Here is a 21,622-nt window from a genome sequence, read left to right as displayed (position 1 = left end):
CCAAACATTCATATTTCATGAATTAAAAAATCAAGACCAACAAAATAGTTGAGGATGGGGCGAGGACGTCCGAAAAAGACGGTGTCACCGTTACCGGATCTCACAAACGCTTCATCTCCGATTCCCACCTTGCAACCTAGTAACCTGCAACCTTCTGTAAGTGCCTCTAGCTCCCGTAAGGTTGACGATGATGCTGTTAATGAAACTATGGAGGAAGCAAAATCGAAAGAATCCCCTGAAACCCTAGTTCCGGATCGCAAGCTATGGGTTGATATCCTTAAGGATAACCGAAATCCTGCGAAAGGAAGGAGTATGAAATACATTGCCCCAAAAAGTGTAGAAGGTGGATGCGAAGTTGCGATTGAAGAGGCTGATATAGTTGATGAAATCCAATTCTGGCGACCATCTCTTGTACTCTATGCTTTGGGATGTGAGTTGAGTATGCACGCCGTCAAAAACTTCATGAGTAAGAACTGGTATTTCGTTCAATTACCAGATATGTATTATCACGAAGAGGGGTATTTTATTCTCAGATTCAATTCTTTCAAAGATAGGGATGATGTGTTGATGAAGGGACCTTACTCTATCAGAAATATGCCGCTACTCATTCGTGAATGGAGGCCAGAATTCAATCTACAAACTGATTTGCTTCGAACTCTTCCCATCTGGGTAAAATTGCCTAATCTTACTCTGTACCTGTGGGGCTGTTACCCTAGGTTTTCGACTTACCAACAAATAGGCAACTGGGGCTCAAAATTGGTAATTGGGCCTCGATTTGGTAAAAAGGCCCTAAATTGGTAATTGGGCCTCAATTAAATAATTACATTGCCATTTGGGTCGAAGTGGTTCGACTAAGTAATGCTTAGTAGTCGAAGCTGTTCGACTAGAAAGGTCATCTGAGGCTTCAACGTTCGACCAGACCTAAAGGATGCGAAGACTTAAGAATTTTGCTGCAGAAACTGAAGTGGAAGTCGAGAGGTATTAGAAGTTAAGAGGCAGTTTCAAGCAGTTTTCTGGCAGTTCTTACAGGACGCGTGGAGGTCTCACAATTGAAGATCTTGCATGTCGAAGACACGTGTTGACTGATAACCAGTCGACCGTTAGTAGTAGTTATTTTATTTTTCTATTTAAGCAAGTTTCATAGGAATAGTTAGGGGTCCGCATTTTCTACATAATCACAAGTAAACTTAAATCTCTGTGCAAAAATGAGTAACGAGTGCAACTTTGGAATGTACGTATGCGTACCAGTTTAATTAATGCAATCATTTTACGTTATATCTCATCTTTCAGTGCACATTTACTGCTTTTTTATTGCTTTGATTTACTTTAAAGCCTTTAATTTCAGTGTTTACTTTTATTTTAAAGTTACTGTTGCATTTAATACAAATCAGATACACATAACATAACAAAATAAAGCAATTAGTCCTGGAGTATTCTAGTTGATTCCGCAAAAGTAACCTTTAAAAAGGAAACTAGCGCTTGTTTACCATTTTTCTGGGTAAACAAATTGGCACGCCCAGTGGGACCCGTCAATTGCTGTTTGTTTTATATTTGTTAGTACAATAGTTATGTATGATATTAAGAAGTGGTCGGAAATTAACTAACATGGCTGAAGTTAATACAAATAATTCTGATCTTTCTGGAAATCAAGGAGGTGTTCTAACCGGAGCAACACCGCAAAATGCCGCAGATTCATCCCCAGTGGGAACAACAAATACTGGTAGATCGACGGCAGCAATAATGGTATCATCACCAACGAATGTACGGTCACCGTTGAATCCATTACGACCGCCGTTTCATGGAATGATGCCTCCACCAGGTTTTAACCCTCAGTTTGGAATGCCCACGTCTATGATGCAAGGTTTGCATACAAATCCTTCATTATATTCTGACAGCATGATGGCTACAAGCACATCAAATCCAGGGGGTCGACCTATAGGCATAGGATATAATCACCAGGTTTTTCCATCTTTAAGTACTACGTCAATGTTGTCAATTCGACAACAAATGGACGAAAGTAATCATGAAATGGTGAATGCCCTTACTCAACAAATGGGAACTGTTTTTACTCCCATGATAAATAACACGAATCAAAGTTATGAAATATTGGCGGGACAAATGGCCAGAATTGCAGATTTCTTTGGAGCGCCCCCACAACCAAACCTTTCGACTACTCAAGGGTCGAATGTGAGAGAACTCCAAACTACAAAGGAAAGAACCCCATGACTCGAACGCAGTGGAGACGTTACCAAAGAAGCCACAAGAATGGACAAGAAGGTTCGAAAATGGTGCAGGCAGGATTTTCTCACCTTCAGTCAAAACCTTTTCACAGGAAGTTGACTGAAGAACAGGCTAAAATAGCAAATGAAAGATTAGCTGCTGGGATGATCCTAGGAAAGAAACTCATTAAAGAGCTAGTTGATGATGATGCTCCGGCTCTCAATACGGGGAAAGAGCCTGAATATTCTCCATTGTCGGACGAAGAGGTCGACGACAACTTTGACATAGAGTCAGATGAGTTGCTAATCGACTGTGGAATTGTCTCTGTACTTCCAGCAGAGTTCGACAGAGTATCTGAGGTATCTGAGAACGAAGATGATTTTCTTCCTAACGAGAATATGGAAGAAACACATGTCTGTTACTATGTAATGGAAAAAGGGGTGGTAGAAGAGCAAAAGGCTGTGTTCGAGAGGCCAGGTCGAGGAATGATGTATCATTTGAAGCCTTTATTCATAAGGGCGAAAGTGGATGGTGTTCCAATAAACAAAGTGTTTGTCGATGGCGGGGCTGCTGTAAACTTAATGCCCTATTCTTCACTTCAGAAAGTGGGAAAGTCTGATAAAGACTTAAGACCCCATAATATGGTACTGTCAAATTATGAGGGCAAGACAAGTGGAATACTTGGAGTAATTCAAGTAAAACTAGCTATTGGTTCGTCTGTCAGGTCAACCGTCTTCATGGTGATTGCATCGCAGGCAAATTTTAAACTGCTATTGGGTCGAGAATGGATCCATGGTATTGGGGCAGTTCCTTCCACCTTACATCAGCGTGTGGCCATTTGGAGGTCAGATGGTATAGTGGAGAATATTGAAGCTTGTAACACCCCTCTAATACCCCACGGCAATTAACAAAATTAAATCAGAGTAACATGCAAAGGGTGTCACAATTCAAAAATAAAAGAAAACACACGTTCGGCATATGTCATGCATTCACTGAAACATATGAAATTATAACTCATAGATAAAAATCATGTTTACACAGCGGAATCAAATCATCAAGTCAACATTACATCGTTAATGTATCAGACTTCAAATAAAATAAACAATAGAGTTATAATTCGAAACTCAAAACATCGCGTCCCCAGTGTTACATCTATCAGAGCATGACACCGACACAACAACTAAACCGACTTATGAGCTAATCCTCACCAAGTCAAAAGCAGCTATCCTCAATCTGAAAATTGTTAACAAGTAAGGGTGAGTCTCATTCTCAATTAATCAATGTTATGTATTCATAAGCAACAAAACATCATAATATATCATTCACCCAATTTGTCATATATTCAGATTCACATCTATTATTCATCAATTCACACAATAATAGATTACAACACAAACACAAAAATCCATACAATCATGTTATGACAAAATGCATATGACACAACTGACACTATGCATGTGGTACCAAAATTCGTGAATCACATTCACAGGACTTCTCTCTGCGAGACTGCCCTTCAAGTCGCTTACACCCCACATGGGCACACGACTAACCTCATCGCTCACACCCCCATGGGCACACGATGACTGCTTACTAATCTCCGCACAATGGGAATTAGTCACCAACGATCCACTCATCAACGGGATCCAATGTAAATGATTTATGAATGAATGCACACATATCACATACTTATATCATCACCGATCCGATGCTTAACATCGTCTCATTTCATCTCACCAATATCGTCACAAACAAGTATGTACATGTCCAAGCATCATTCAATCATTCACATACATTCACCACAATCAACATATTAATATTAACAGCATATTAATATTCACAAATCATTAATCATCATCATATAATTCTCAACAATCATCACATCGTAATGTTTTCAAAACAACATCTTATATTGTCACATTTCATCATATATGTCAACAATACATCATCCAATTACACAAATCGTCACATGATTAATATTTCAACCTAGCATGTATTTAACACATCTCATCACATATATGTACAATACATCATTCACCAAGAAATAAAATCATATTTAAAAATAATTGGATTCACACCTCATTCCATCGTTTAAACACGTAGGCTATCTCATAAGATTCATCGTACTCGAAACGACACTAAAAACAGACCTACGGTTCGAAAGTTACACCTCATTTAACTTTCCCAAGAAATAACTATCGCTACAGCACGCGGCGCAACCAAAGTTCGCGGCGCGACCTGAAGCACACAAAACACATTCGCGGCGCCAACTCATGCACGCGGCGCGATACGAGAAAATAAGTACGCCTTCGCGGCGCCAACACATGGACGCGGCGCGAACTGGCGATTTTGCATAATTACGGGTCTGCGTTCAGACTCTGCGATTTCACCTCCTTTTCACCCAAAAACGATTCCAGACATCGCAGACAGGCATATAATCATCGAATTTCTCATCACACATCATTATACATCAAAACAACACATCAATAACCAACAATCTATACAAATTCATCAATTATCCCAAATCATAACATACCTAACAATATCAAATCCCAATATACCCAATCGAATCGAATCATACGTTAATCCATCCTATCACCCATAATCACATAATAGAAATTAACCGGAAGAGTCCCCCTTACCTTAGCCAAGAGTTCTTGATTGGTCTCTCCCTCCATTGCTCCTCTTTCACGTTCTTCGTGTTCCAAACTCTTTTCACATTTCTTTCTCTTATTCTCAATTCCTTATTACTTTATAAAGTAACCTTTTAATTAGAATAGGGCCTTTACTAACATAACACCCCCCTCATTCCTTAACATCACACATGGCCCAACACCATAAACCATCCTTTTCCAATTAAATCCCATAAACCACATATAATTCTAATTATTAATTAAATTTCCATTTAAATTAAAAATTAAAATATACGGGTATTACAACTCTCCCCCACTAAAAGAGTTTTCGTCCTCGAAAACATACCTCAAGTAGCTTGCTCATATAAGAGTCCTCCACCTGACTCTTCAGCTCCCAATTAAATTTACCATCGGTCAATCCTCAAAATCCATCTGACTTAACCAACAGGAAACATGTTTCATACATTCAAATCCCAATTCTTACGTCGCATTTGACTATCCAAACGTATACCACTCGCTATAGCTCCAAAAAGGTTAACAACAACAGAACATTGAGGTACAACCTATACATACGCTCAACAGCCGAGTAATACAATTACACAATCTATAGTATGATCACACTGATCAACACTGCAGTAATGCATACCATCTACCAACATACCAACCTTAGACATACTCTTCCATCTGAGCGATAAAATAATACTTACACTTTTCACCAACCGATTCCTTCAAGAAACTCAATACTCATATTCCTATACCATTGAATTCCAATTATCTGACTCCTCTTAAGTCAAGCCATCGATTATCCAACACTTTACATTCCGTTTTCCGCACTACTCTGACTACTCATCACAATCATCTATACCAATTAGACTTCTGAGCTTTACCCGATCCCGACTCTCTTTACTTATTCGGTCAAGAATCATTCTTCATCATTCATGGTACCAATTTACCATTCAGTAATACTTACTCGCACTCAAAAACAAATTCCTGAGTTACCACATCTATTAAAACATTCTCACCATCGGAACGAGTGCACACAAGTAATTATAATCACGCTCATCAGCCTCAATACGCCATTTCTTACAAAACAACTCAAATTGAGTTTCGCTCTTTTCTAAGAATTAAATCAATTCCTCCCTTCATAGAGTATAATTCCTCATTATATCTAGAATCTACAATAACCCCTTAACAACAACACAAAATTATTACAACGTCATATAGCATCAACTCTTCGTTTTAATTTCGCCGAATACATACTCGTTAACTACGTACAACCGTAATAACATATTCATCATCTCGGCAATTATTCAAAAGAGTTATAATTCTTCGACACGACATCTTTACATCCACTGGATTCTAAATCCAACATATAGATCAATACATATTCTCTATGTAGGCTTCCGACATATTAATTCCTTACTTCCCGCGAGTAGTACTCATAACACCACTCCGCATCACACTTTCGTTGCGCGACTCTGATTACCCGTCTTAAGTCATCATCCACCATGTTGCACTCTTTCCTATTCACTTCTTCATAAGTTCACACAACATAGTGAGTGATTATTCTCACGGCTTAGTATTCATCACATCTTAAACCATTAAGGTAACAAAACAAGCTTATCTCTTCTATATGATTCCATCTACTACCAACAAGAGATTTAGGGTGATCAAGTCCTAAATTTGTCAATATTAGTTGAAAATCATATTTAAGCATAAACCGTCGTTACTACATAATAGTGTCCCTTTCCGAGTTTGCACCCAAACTCATTAACATTGCCATAGTTCAATAATTCACTACGGTGTCCTTCTAGAATATCCTTCTGAAGCTCAAACATCAGTTACACAAATCCAATCACTCAACCTCATTACATCGTTTTCGTCGATTATGAATTCACCGCCTTTACTTTGGTAATTCAAAGTCAACCTATCGGTCAACTCAACATCATCTTTCTGACCTTCTCTAATCTCGTCAAGAATACCACTAGTCATCTTTTAGCATACTCAATCTAACACTATTAGGAGTGCCTTCACATACTAACTCAAGTCTCTAAATTGTCCAATTAAATCCAACTCATTCATCATTAGCACCGACATTTTAAAGACTTCTTACGCAACACAATAGCACAACATTTTCCTCATTAGGATGGTAATTCAAACCAAAATCCTAATCCTAAAAAAATATACTCTAATCATGTCTACTGCCTCATCTTAAGCCTTTTCTGATCAAAGAGGTACTTCAACTCTTATGATCACTAAACACTTCGAATTTTGAACCATACAATTAACCTGCAAGACCAAGACAACATTCATAACTCGTGGTTTTAATCCAAATTCCATGACATCTTTCTTGCCCAAATATCATCCCACTCGACATCTCAACAAAGTCTTCCTCACATTCAATAGATGTCAGAAATCCTCTAAAATTCTTCTTTTATACTTATCGTTACTTTGCCACCACAAATATGATTCCAAGAGTTCTAAAGTTTATTCCATCTTTACTACTAATGCACTCTTCACTAAAATTCATCGGAACTCAAACCATCTTTATTACCAAACATCTCATCAACCTATTCATCAACAACATGTTCCACTCAATTTTTGTTTCAAACACTACTACAATTTTGGCCTACGGCCACGCTAAATTTTTCCACAGCTCTAAAACTGTGGCCAAATACACGCTTTTGCCATGGTTTTCAAATCGTAGAAATATGTTTTAAAATATTGAATACGAAGTGTGAAACTGTGACCTTTATCTCAGTTGCCACGGTTATGTAACGGTAGATATTTTAAACCGCAATCAAAAAACCGCGGCCTTATAATTTTCATAATTTTCAGTTCAAACTGTGGCCAAAGCCCCAAAAAAAAAAAAAACCCTCCAAAAGTTCCCTTTTTTTTTTAGTTTCCCTCTATCTTTTTATTTTCTTTTCTATTTTTTTAATTAAAAAAAATTGAAAGAACAAGACCGTAACTCTCCATCTCGCTGCGCCAAAGAAATAGAAAAGAAAATTCCAAAGAAGAAGACGAGACCCTAACTCCATCTCCATCTCGCTGCGCCGCTGCTTCTCGCTGCGCCGCTGCTGCCACCTCCATCTCTGCTTACAGGTTAGTTTCCTTTCACCACCATCTCCGCTTCACCTTCATCTCTACTTCACCTTCATCTCTGCTTCACCTTCATCTCACTAACCTTAATCATCTGTTATGAACCCTAACTCTCTTCATCCCTTCACCTTTTCCCAAATCTTCTTCAAGATTTCACCGAAACCCTAACTCTCTCCATCCCTTCATCCTTCTCCCAAATCTCCTGTTGGTTTAGGGTTTATGTGTTTACAAATTGATGTTTAGTTAATTTCTAGTCTATTGGAATTGAGTTTTTTTAGGATAATGGGGGTGTGTTTTTTTCTTGTATTGATTATAATGAGGTTGTGGTGTTCGTTATATTGATGCAAATGGAGTTGTTGATGTTGTTTTCCTTATGTTACTGATTGTAAAAAGACAGAGGCAGCAGCGGGTCATAGCCTTCAACTTCAAAAATCTATTAGTCTGTGTTTGAAATCTGACCATGATGGATTTACCCTTCAAAGGTCAGAAGGAAATTAACGCTAAATTTCCTTATGTTAAGATAAAAGACAGAGGCATACATCTTAGAATTGATTAATGTTACAATCAGTAGTGGTTGTTTTTATTTTTTTTATGAATGTTGCTCTTTCTTATTGCTAGCTGACAGTTATTTCACTATGAATTTTGTGAATTATTTCATCTGTCTTATAAATCTTCTGTTTTTAATTGGTTATTCAAATCTATTAGTCTGTGTTTGAAATCTGACCATGATGGATTGACATGGCTGATTATTACTAAATAAATATTCCGCCAATATGTTATTGATTGATTTAATTTTTTTCATTTGGCTTAAGTGTAGATAGCTTCTTTTTCTATGTTCTTTAATTTCGTCCAAAGTTGACCGTTCCATTTTCTGGTGTTTTTATGAGCTTTACCCTAGTGGCTTGATTGGGCATAAATTTTGGATTGTAGGCTGCTGCTTCTGCCAATCTTATAGTTGGGACCCATGTTTGGTTGGAGGATTCTGATGTAGCTTGGATAGATGGCGAGGTCTTGGAGATTAATGGAGAACAAATCAAAGTCCTTTGCACTTCCGGGAAGACGGTGAGTGCATTTTGTAATATTTGCTCAAAGTTAATCTTGGCCTTCACTGATGCATTTCTCTGTTTTTTGAATTACTTGTTTTACATGAATGTTTTGATTTCTTTGAATCTTTGAAGAATAGCATAATATGTACATATGCACTTTCTTTTAACTCAGAATTTTGAACTTTCTGATGTTTTAGAATTTGTTTATTTTGTCCCCATCCTATGTCTGATTTGCAATATGCAGGTTGTTGTTAAAGCCTCCAGTATTTATCATAAAGATAGCGAAGTTCCACCGTGTGGAGTGGATGATATGACAAAGCTTGCGTACCTGCACGAACCCGGAGTCCTAAGTAATCTGAGATCAAGATACGAAATCAATGAAATTTATGTACGCATTTTGGTTCCCAACGCTCCTTAGATGGTGTCTTTTGTGTGACTTTTCATGTTTTCATTCATGCTGTATTAACTTGTGCAATTTCAACGGTTTGCTTTCAGACTTACACTAGGAATATATTGATTGCTGTGAACCCGTTCATAAAGCTTCCTCATTTATATGATAGCCATATGATGGCGCAATACAGAGGAGCAGCATTTGGTGAGTTAAGTCCACATCCCTTCGCTGTTGCCGATGCAGCATATAGGTACTTTTCATACATATCCTGTAATTTGTGTATACTGTTAGCTTATAAAATCTGACTATATAAATTATATGTGTATTTAGGCTCATGATAAATGATGGAATCAGCCCGTCAATATTGGTGAGTGGTGAAATCGTGAAAGTGGTGCTGGTAAAACAGAAAGTATTAAGTTACTCATGCGATATCTTGCTTACATGGGAGGGAGAGCGGCTGTTGCTGAAGGTAGAACTGTCGAGCACACTTTCATTGAGTATTTTATAAGCTTAGATTCATACAGTAGGAAATCACTAAGTGTATTAATTATTTGAAGACTTTCATTATTTTATACAGTATTTTATAAGCTTAGATTCATACAGTACTTTATAAGCTTAGATTCATCGAGCACACTTTCATTGAGTATTAATTATTTGAAGACTTAATCACTAAGTGTAAAAAAATTCTAATATCAAAACAGTAGGAAATCATTATGTTGCCCTAGATTCATACACGAGTGATGCACTTTTGGATTCCTACGTAGTAAATCAACGTGAAACTAAGGTTATAATATATATTTCTAGTTTGTTTTAGTATAATTACATAACTAAAACCTCCAGCTAGTTTAAGATTTGAGTTCCCCATCTTGGATTGTAGTCACATTTTTTAAAGGAAGTAAAGTAGTTGAAATGAGTAGTATATGTATATGTTAAGAAATGTGATGTTGTCTTTTTCATCTGAGAATTGATTCCACCCACTTGTACTATTATTCATTTCTATAGCATATAAATTTTCTTTTTACTCAAAAGTTTAAAGGTGAAGTCTTTTAGATTCCATTATACTTTAATGTTTTGTCTATATACATCACATAAGAGAACTTCTTGGTAGAACTGATTGGGAAGTCAGGTTGAGACAGATGCCTCGTGCTGAAAACAGAGTTGCTGACAAACTTGCCGATATAGGTCGTGAATTACCTTTTTCCGGTCTGCGTGAGATTGGTTCTCCCCCTCAAAACTGTGTCGACCTGCTCTAGATACTTTCAGTGTTAATTAATCTGATGAAGTTTTTACTATGTGATTGGTTATATTCAAAGCAGTTTCCCTGATTTTGTATATTAACCCCCTGTTTGTCACATGTACTCTGCAGTTTTGAGCAATTTTGTATTAATTTGACCAATGAAAAGCTTCAGCAGCATTTTAATCAGGTTTCTTTATTATTTTTATGGAAGATATATATATATTTTTGCTTATAATTGATTATTTATTTGAATCAGACAATTACGTCACCTTTTTGTTACTCCACATGCTATTTTTGCCCTCAAATATTTTGTTCTACAACATGTTTTCAAAATGGAGCAAGAAGAATACAAGAAAGAATAAATTGATTGGAGTTACATTGAATTTGTGGATAATCAAGATATTCTGGATCTGACTGAAAAGGTTTTTGTTTCTAACTCTGCAATGCTTAAGCTGATTGGTCTTTATCTCTCGTTGCATGATTTTTATTTAAGATATTCATTCCTTCTAAGGAGAAATCCTTGCTTACAATGGACTCCCATGGAAAGTTAACTTCAGGGCTTATTTGTTTGAGAAATCATTTTTCTGGGGTTTTATAATTGTTATAGAGATTGACAAATCTGAATTTAGATGGACTGTGTTTTTTATGTGATACCCTTAATTAAATCATTTGTAAAGTTTTTAAAATTTGGTGAAAATCTGAATTTTATTCATTACAGGGCATGTATAAAGTGATCTATGCTGCTAATACACCAATAGAGTTTTGCAAATGGATTGATCTGAAAAAGGTATTTCCATATTTTGTTACATTGAATGAAGCAGCAACAAACAAATATGACTGGTGAATATTCCAGTCCATGGAGTAAAATGTAGTTTTAAGTCCCGTTGCATCTCATGATGATAAACTACTATTGTTAGGCGCTAGTCCTGAGTTTATGTAATGAATAAAGATCAAGTAGATTTTGTAGTACGGTAGTTTAAAAATGATGAGTATCCTTTTTATATTTATACTGTAATGGATGCCAACAGATCCTACCGGAGGATATAGACTGGGAAGGGTTTAATCAGATACCAAGTACTGTCGAACAAAATGGACAAGACTGCGACAATGATAATGCAGGTCTGGGAATCAGGAGAATAAGTTTTAAGGCTCATTGCTAGTATAACTCTTAATATTATTCATACTTGTATATATTTGATTGAATGTGCAGAAGAAAAAGATCAGCAGGCACATGATAATGAACATTCAAGCCTTTTGGATACATCTGATGGAAACAATGGTATATTTCAACTACTAGTATTTCCTTTTTTTACTTTTACCACTTTCAGTTTCAAGTTAACAAAAACAAATTAACTAATGTTATTAATAGAAAGAAAAAGTTACTAACTCTATGAACATCATTCATTCAATGTGACATTTTTTACGCCTCTTTATTTCTGGTCAAACTATAGAAGGAAATTAGAATATTGATTGTGTTCTTAATTTTATTTGAGAGTTTACTCTTAATCAATTATAAGTCAATAGAACAATGTTAAGGGTAAATGTAGTTTAAGCATTATAAAATGATTTTAAGTATAATTTTTTTTCTTTTCTGAACAGAAAAGGTGAAGAAGTCTGTAAAAAAGATTACAATGTGTAATCAAACTCAAATGAAGCAGTAGAATTATACAACTACAAATTGTCAAAGGGGTTAGCTTCTTATTTTCTCATTTATTTGGCTCATCATCTTAAGATAAAAAGCATGTTATGGACTTTTCAAAGTTATTGCATCACTTGTGGGCTTTTTGATTTCATTTGTTGCAAGCTGTTTGTTTTGTTTGACAGGTTTGATACAAGGCGTACAACTGAAGCTAGCTCAGGGCTATGTTCTAAGAGTTCTTAGGTTCAAACTTCACAAGCCGTGAAGCTGAAGTTTAAGCTTTCAATAAAGTAAGAGGCTGCCTGGATCTCATGTGACTTTTCATTGAATAGCTCCTTGCAGCATTCACTTTCAGCTTCAATGAGCAAATGCTTGGGTACTTGACTTCACTTTTTAATGTCTAATTACAAATTGTTTCTCTGATACATATCTCCTGCCATGGTAACGTATTTATCTCGTCATGGTAAAGTATTTATCTCGTCATGCTTGTGTCGTTGCCGTGTTATGCTTGTGTCGCTGCGTTTTGTTTATCATTGCTGTGTTGTTTCTTGAAAAATAATTAGTTAGTATGAGAAATATCTTGTGATACAACTTTAAAATTTGACATGCTAGTATCTTGGAACGTGTGAACAATGCGTTTTAATCTTCTAACAAATCATCTTATTTGATGTGCTTTAGAAACTTCATTTCTGTAATGATTATTTTGCGAATTGTTTCAGTTATCCTCCCCCGAGGGAAAAGTGCGCAGGTCCAAATTGCACTAATGCTTACTAGTATCGGGATTCCAAGTCAAAGGTTCCTCTTTGCAGTCTTGGTTATTACAAGGCAATAGAAGAAGACTAGATTTAGACATGGGAAATGCATGGATTAAATAGTGGAGCAAATATGAGAGGTTATTTATTTAGAGGTCATTTGACAGTAAATTGTGTTTCAATAGTGGATTAAATTATGTTTCATCTCATGGCAATTGAAACTCTTTGTACATTTATTTAGAGGTTATTTAGACACTAAAATAATTTGTATTCATACAATTATAGTAATCAAATTTTAAATTCTTTAAAATTGGCGCAAGTGATTGGTGTCTTGGATTAATATAAGCCACTAAATTTATTTACATTAAACTGTGGCAAGATAAATGGTTTAGAATGCATAACATATAACAACGGTTTTAAATCTGTGGTCATAACCAAACCGTGGCTATATCTTGAACCAAAACTGTATGTTAAACGATAAATTGAGACCGTGGCTTTACCATATGGCCACAGTTCTGTAATCATGGCAAATATAAACCGCGGCCTTAATCAAGCTACCTAAACCGTGGCCTAAAAAAGCCACGGTTGTAAAAAAGGCGTGGTCTATACCAAAAAACCGTGGACTTTACTTTAGGCCACGGCCGAATACTCCACAGTTGGATTTCCGTGGCCAAACTGTGGCCTCAGCGTTACGCCACGGTTATTTTGCATATAGCCAGGGTTTTCTGGTCGTGGCAGGAGACCTTTTTTTCTGTAGTGAAACAATCACGGTAGTAGGCATTCCTATTCAACCAGTTTCACGCTTCCATAACCGACTTCAGAACCTCTCCTCATAGGGTCACTCTACTGTATTTATAACTCTCCCATAAATTAGAACACAATCCCTCCTCCTCGTAGGTTCAAACGGCACATTAATCCGACGCTCGAAACTCAAGATAGGGATTTTCCAATCATTGCCCGAAAAATGCAACACTGACATCATGCAACAACACTCTATACGATACATCCAAAACTCCTCAAATGGGTAACTTCAATTCTTAAAATTACTCCTCAACAAACCTCCTAATTATTCCTTCGATCCATTCAACACTGACACTGACATCCCGTGCAGTACCAATAAACAAGTCTAGTTATAAGAACAAGAGTAACCGTAACTCCACCTCTTTCCAACGTCGTCCTGTCACAATTAAATATGTTACAGCTGCTGCAACTATTTTTATAACAAAGTTCATCTTGTTAGCTTTCCGACGCTTCAAACGGAACTCAATTCGGATGTCCAGAACTCCAGTTATGAATTTTCGAAGTTCTGCAGCTATTCAGCAATTTTCCTGCGTTTTTCTTACGAAAATCTCACTCCAAAACTCATTCTCTTCAACTCTATCACATTCCAAACAGCCCCTTATCGTATCTCTTCACTTCCAAACATTCTTATGACTTGAGCAACACATCCTATCGCCGAAGTGCGATTTCTGGAACATTACGACAACAATCCTCTTTGCAAACTTGCAGCTGAATCTCTTCCGAGACGTAAGGCTACTCAACTGACATCTTCGCAGTACACCAGTAGAGTTGACACGTCGCAACTTTCCAATTTCCTTCTCTTACAATAACTGTCAATTACCTCTAATCATCTTCCTTCAAGATGTTCCAACCCAATTCTCAGTGAAGTCTTAATTCCAAGTCACCTTCAATTCGGGAAACAACAAACTCCAACAACGCTCGCACTGTTGCCAACAACAGCCTACTGAGTCAATATTCTTACAACTGAAACATAACCGAGAAGCGAAGCTTCTCCCCCACTTGTTTCAATCCAACACCTGCAACAAACAACCAAGTACCGACAGTGATTCACTCACATGTCGCGTACCAAGGAATAAAATGCCGACAATATACAACTGTCGCGCAATTCAACTGACTCAACAATTGGCCGGACGGACCGACCTGCTCTGATACCACTATTGTAACACCCCTCTAATACCCCACGGCAATTAACAAAATTAAATCAGAGTAACATGCAAAGGGTGTCACAATTCAAAAATAAAAGAAAACACACGTTCGGCATATGTCATGCATTCACTGAAACATCTGAAATTATAACTCATAGATAAAAATCATGTTTACACAGCGGAATCAAATCATCAAGTCAACATTACATCGTTAATGTATCAAACTTCAAATAAAATAAACAATAGAGTTATAATTCGAAACTCAAAACATCGCGTCCCCAGTGTTACATCTATCAGAGCATGACACCGACACAACAACTAAACCGACTTATGAGCTAATCCTCACCAAGTCGAAAGCAGCTATCCTCAATCTGAAAATTGTCAACAAGTAAGGGTGAGTCTCATTCTCAATTAATCAATGTTATGTATTCATAAGCAACAAAACATCATAATATATCATTCACCCAATTTGTCATATATTCAGATTCACATCTATTATTCATCAATTCACACAATAATAGATTACAACACAAACACAAAAATCCATACAATCATGTTATGACAAAATGCATATGACACAACTGACACTATGCATGTGGTACCAAAATTCGTGAATCACATTCACAGGACTTCTCTCTGCGAGACTGCCCTTCAAGTCGCTTACACCCCACATGGGCACACGACTAACCTCATCGCTCACACCCCCATGGGCACACGATGACTGCTTACTAATCTCCGCACAATGGGAATTAGTCACCAACGATCCACTCATCAACGGGATCCAATGTAAATGATTTATGAATGAATGCACACATATCACATACTTATATCATCACCGATCCGATGCTTAACATCGTCTCATTTCATCTCACCAATATCGTCACAAACAAGTATGTACATGTCCAAGCATCATTCAATCATTCACATACATTCACCACAATCAACATATTAATATTAACAGCATATTAATATTCACAAATCATTAATCATCATCATATAATTCTCAACAATCATCACATCGTAATGTTTTCAAAACAACATCTTATATTGTCACATTTCATCATATATGTCAACAATACATCATCCAATTACACAAATCGTCACATGATTAATATTTCAACCTAGCATGTATTTAACACATCTCATCACATATATGTACAATACATCATTCACCAAGAAATAAAATCATATTTAAAAATAATTGGATTCAGACCTCATTTCATCGTTTAAACACGTAGGCTATCTCATAAGATTCATCGTACTCGAAATGACACTAAAAACAGACCTACGGTTCGAAAGTTACACCTCATTTAACTTTCCCAAGAAATAACTATCGCTACAGCACGCGGCGCAACCAAAGTTCGCGGCGCGACCTGAAGCACACAAAACACGTTCGCGGCGCCAACTCATGCACGCGGCGCGATACGAGAAAATAAGTACGCCTTCGCGGCGCCAACACATGGACGCGGCGCGAACTGGCGATTTTGCATAATTACGGGTCTGCGTTCAGACTCTGCGATTTCACCTCCTTTTCACCCAAAAACGATTCCAGACATCGCAGACAGGCATATAATCATCGAATTTCTCATCACACATCATTATACATCAAAACAACACATCAATAACCAACAATCTATACAAATTCATCAATTATCCCAAATCATAACATACCTAACAATATCAAATCCCAATATACCCAATCGAATCGAATCATACGTTAATCCATCCTATCACCCATAATCACATAATAGAAATTAACCGGAAGAGTCCCCCCTTACCTTAGCCAAGAGTTCTTGATTGGTCTCTTCCTCCATTGCTCCTCTTTCACGTTCTTCGTGTTCCAAACTCTTTTCACATTTCTTTCTCTTATTCTCAATTCCTTATTACTTTATAAAATAACCTTTTAATGAGAATATGGTCTTTACTAACATAACACCCCCCTCATTCCTTAACATCACACATGGCCCAACACCATAAACCATCCTTTTCCAATTAAATCCCATAAACCGCATATAATTCTAATTATTAATTAAATTTCCATTTAAATTAAAAATTAAAATATACGGGTGTTACAAAGCTGACCAAAGTTATTACAAAACTGAAAGTGGTCGCAGACACTTCGACCAGCATTTGGCAAATGTAGCTCCTTGCTACAAAGCAGAAGATGTATATCCTTCTGATGAAAGTGTGTCTAAGTATCTGAACTTAGACCCAAATTATGGTTTCATTTGGAATAAAGAAGATCCTAATGAACCATTGAACCATGAAAGTCCTCCAGAGCAGAGGACAACAATCAAAGACGATGACCACTGAGTCAGAATACCTGGCTCGAATAACGGCCTATTTGGCCGAAAACAAAGAAAAAGCGGCTTTAGAAGCCGAACTAGAGAAAAATATGACGATTGAGGCCATGATAGTAAAAAATGAAAACGATCAAGAAGTCGGTCACCAAGTCGAACGACTTGACGGAATATACGATGACGAACCTTTAGGTTTCGAAATGGATCCATCAGGATCGGTAAAAAGGATGCAAGCTCAAGATCCTCTTGAGGAAATTGACTTAGGTGATGGAGTCATTAAAAGGCCTACTTATGTAAGTACAAGGCTTACAAGTGACCTAAAGACCAAGTTGATTCGACTTTTGAAAGAATACAAAGATTGTTTTGCATGGGATTACAATGAAATGCCTGGTTTAAGTCGACATGTGGTGGAACATCGACTACCACTAAACCCAGGGAAGAAACCTATCAAGCAGCTTCCTAGAAGATTTGCGCCAGAGGTTATGGAAAAAATCAAAATAGAAATTGAAAGATTGCTGAAAAGCAAGTTTATTCGAACTGCGAGGTATGTCGAATGGTTAGCTAATATAGTGCCTATCATAAAGAAAAATGGTAGCCTTCGTGTATGCATAGATTTCAGAGATTTAAATAAGGCTACTCCTAAAGATGAATATCCCATGCCAGTTGCTGAAATGTTAGTCGACTCTGCAGCCGGATTTGAATATCTCAGTTTATTGGATGGATATTCAGGTTATAACCAAATTTTTATAGCTGACGAAGATGTACCTAAGACGGCGTTTCGATGCCCAGGTGCTTTAGGAACTTATGAATGGGTGGTAATGCCTTTTGGTTTAAAAAATGCTGGAGCTACATACCAACGAGCCATGAATTCCATGTTTCATGATTTTATTGACAAGTTTATGCAGGTTTATATTGATGATATTGTAATAAAATCTAACTCTGAAAATGGTCACTTAGACCATCTTCGACAATCTTTTGAACGTATGAGGAAATATGGACTCAAAATGAACCCTTTAAAATGTGCTTTTGGTGTACATGCAGGGGATTTCCTAGGCTTCGTGGTTCACAAGAAAGGCATTGAGATAAACCAAAATAAGACGAAAGCAATCTTGGAGCTAAAGGCGCCAGAAACAAAGAAACAACTCCAGTCATTGTTGGGGAAGATTAATTTCTTGAGGAGATTCATCTCAAATCTAAGTGGCAAAACGAAGATATTTTCACCACTTGTGAAACTCAAGAACCAAGATCAATTCAAATGGGAACAAGAACGTCAACAGGCATTCGACCAAATAAAAGCTTATTTAACTAAGCCTCCTATTTTGTTACCCCCCAATAGGACAAAAAGTATGAAGTTATACATAGCTGCACCAGGTTCGACAATTGGGAGTATGTTGGCCCAAGAAGATGATAATGGCGTCGAAAGAGCCATATATTATCTAAGTCGAACCCTAGTAGATGCTGAAACTAGGTATAATGATATTGAAAAATTATGCTTATGCTTGTATTTCTCATGTAACAAACTTAAGCAATATATAAAGCCTGTTGATGTGTATGTGTCTTCTCATTTTGATATTATTAAACATATGTTGTCTAAACCAATTTTGCATAGTCGAATTGGTAAGTGGGCCTTAGCGCTAACTGAATTTTCCTTGACATATGTCCCTTTAAAAGCTATGAAAGGACAAGTTGTGGCTGATTTTATAGTCGACCATGGGTTAGTCGAATTGTCTGTAAATCAAGTCGAGCAAACTAACTGGAAATTGTTTTTCGATGGCTCTAGTCACAAAAATGGTTCAGGCATTGGAGTCCTAATTATTTCCCCTAAGGGACTTCCAACTAAGTTCCATTACAAAATGAAAGAAGTATGCTCTAATAATGAAGTCGAATATGAAGCCTTGATTACTGGTTTGAAGGCCCTAATAGATTTAGGGGCAACCCGGGTTGAGATTCGAGGTGATTCTGAACTAGTGATTCGACAAATCAAAAAAGAGTATAAGTGCATTAAAGAAAATCTAATAATGTATTATGCAATCATGATACGCTTATTAGAAAGCTTCGAACATGTTGAGATCTTGCATGTACCAAGATCCAACAATTACATTGCCAATGAATTGGCACAAATTGCTTCTGGGTATAGAGTTTCTAAAGACAAGTTAGAAGATATGGTCGAGATCAAGAATAAAGAAACTCATGAAGTATTAGACAAATTGGGTCAATTGTCGACGTCAAAATTCGAGGGGGTAGATGATGATGTTGAAATTGAAAATTTGTATGCCTTGGAAATTTTTGCCATCGACAATATGACTGATGCTGATTGGAGGAACCCATTGGTCCACTACCTAAATAATCCAGTCGGAGGAACTGATCGAAAGATTAAATACAGAGCTCTAAACTATGTGATATTAGGAAATGATTTATACAAGAAAACAGCTGAGGGTGTGTTGTTGAAATGCTTAAGTGAAGCTGAAGCATATTTGGCTGTGTCAGAAGTTCATAGTGGTGTTTGTAGAGCTCATCAATTAGGCCATAAGATGAAATGGTTGTTGTTTAGACAAGGTTTATATTGGCCAACAATGCTAAAAGACTGTATTGAATATGCAAGAGGATGCCAAGAGTGCCAGAAATTTTCAGGCATTCAACATGTTCCAGCCAGTGAATTGCATGCGATTATCAAACCTTGGCCTTTTAGAGGATGGGCTTTGGATTTAATAGGAGAGATTAAACCTGCATCTTCTAAGCAACAAAGATTCAACTTAGTAGGAATAGATTATTTTACTAAATGGATAGAGGCAATCCCACTAGTTAATGCTGATCAAGAAGCAGTGATTAGTTTCATACAAAAACACATTATCTACAGATATGGGATTCCAGAAACTATTACTACTGATCAAGGATCAGTTTTTGTTGGTCGAAAGATGCAAGCTTTTGCAGCAGAGACAGGATTTAAATTGCTAACATCCACTCCGTATTATGCTCAGGCTAATGGTCAAGTCGAGGCTGCTAATAAAGTTATTATAAATTTGATAAAGTAGCATGGGGGGACAAACTCTATGACCAGTCCGGGATAATTGTATGACGTCGAAGATGCCCAATTCCTCCCATCTTTGTTGTTTTTTCGCTTGAACTTTGTTAAGCCAAGCCAAGTATTCCTTGTTGCCAGGAGCTGGAGTCGAACGGAAAACCCTAAGCGAAGGATCCATAAACTTCAAATCGAGGACACGTGATTTGTCGAAAGCTACAGGCATGGTGGTTTGGAAGCAAGGAAAGAAACCAGTGGTTTGCTCTGGGTGGTAACGGTGGTCTGGTAATGGCCCTGAAAAAGCCATTAATTTATCAGTAATCTGAAAAGGGATTAACATCTGGTTTTGCCAAATGATGGCTTTGGCCTCAGTAAGGTTGGGTTGAGGAATGAAATCTAAGCCTTGTTCTTCTTCCTCACGAGACATAATAAACCCTAAAGGGTTCGCACCCGTATCGTACACAGTGGTGTTGGTGGTCGTAGCTGCCATTGTTGTGTGTAAAAGGAGAAGAAGAAAATGGGTAAAGGTTAGAGGAAAAGAGATGGTTCTTTCTGAAACGTTTGAGAAGAGAAGTAGAACGAGGAGAAAGAAAGAAAAAGGAGAAAGAAGTTGTACATATATATAAGCTGGTGGTGACGTCACTAGAAATCGTGAAAAAAAAAGAGAAGTTGTAAAATCAAAAGTCATTCATGTCAAAGAAACTCTTTGAAAACTGGATTCAGAAAGTGGGAGAAGTTAATAGCCCATTACCCAGCGTTTAGGTAATAATTAGTGCCTGGGAAAATGAAACGTAATCATGGCGTAATGGGAAGTAACAAAAGTCGAAACCCAAGAAAGAACTGAAACGCCATCTTCTCTCTTTCCTAAAGTCAGTCGAAAGAAGTCACTTGGAGGGCAATTTGTTACCCTAGGTTTTCGACTTACCAACAAATAGGCAACTGGGGCTCAAAATTGGTAATTGGGCCTCAATCTGGTAAAAAGGCCCTAAATTGGTAATTGGGCCTCAATTAAATAATTACATTGCCATTTGGGTCGAAGTGGTTCGACTAAGTAATGCTTAGTAGTCGAAGCTGTTCGACTAGAAAGGTCATCTGAGGCTTCAACGTTCGACCAGACCTAAAGGATGCGAAGACTTAAGAATTTTGCTGCAGAAACTGAAGTGGAAGTCGAGAGGTATCAGAAGTTAAGAGGCAGTTTCAAGCAGTTTTCTGGCAGTTCTTACAGGACGCGTGGAGGTCTCACAATTGAAGATCTTGCATGTCGAAGACACGTGTTGACTGATAACCAGTCGACCGTTAGTAGTAGTTATTTTATTTTTCTATTTAAGCAAGTTTCATAG

The 21,622-nt window shown here is 37.2% G+C and overlaps 1 protein-coding gene across 2 annotated transcripts; it reads left to right on the top strand.

The window, feature by feature from the left end:
* Window positions 1–7,810: 7,810 nt before the first annotated feature.
* On the top strand, window positions 7,811–13,327 carry LOC131595901 (myosin-2A-like). 2 transcript variants are annotated; one of them, XM_058868422.1, is made up of 10 exons: window positions 7,811–7,955; window positions 8,883–9,014; window positions 9,243–9,386; window positions 9,494–9,639; window positions 9,720–9,858; window positions 11,655–11,745; window positions 11,837–11,905; window positions 12,226–12,315; window positions 12,451–12,641; window positions 12,985–13,327. In XM_058868422.1, exons 3-8 carry the CDS (start codon window positions 9,309–9,311, stop codon window positions 12,285–12,287), a joined length of 585 nt encoding a protein of 194 aa, XP_058724405.1. In that variant the 5' UTR covers window positions 7,811–7,955; window positions 8,883–9,014; window positions 9,243–9,308; the 3' UTR covers window positions 12,288–12,315; window positions 12,451–12,641; window positions 12,985–13,327. The 2 variants fall into 2 exon arrangements, with proteins under 2 accessions (XP_058724405.1, XP_058724406.1); XM_058868423.1 differs by lacking the exons at window positions 11,837–11,905; window positions 12,226–12,315; window positions 12,451–12,641.
* The last annotated feature ends 8,295 nt before the right edge of the window (window positions 13,328–21,622 follow it).

The sequence above is a fragment of the Vicia villosa genome, linkage group LG4, assembly GCF_029867415.1.
Source record: "Vicia villosa cultivar HV-30 ecotype Madison, WI linkage group LG4, Vvil1.0, whole genome shotgun sequence".
Classification (NCBI taxonomy): Eukaryota; Viridiplantae; Streptophyta; class Magnoliopsida; order Fabales; family Fabaceae; genus Vicia; species Vicia villosa.
This window is presented reverse-complemented; position numbering and strand designations above follow the sequence as displayed.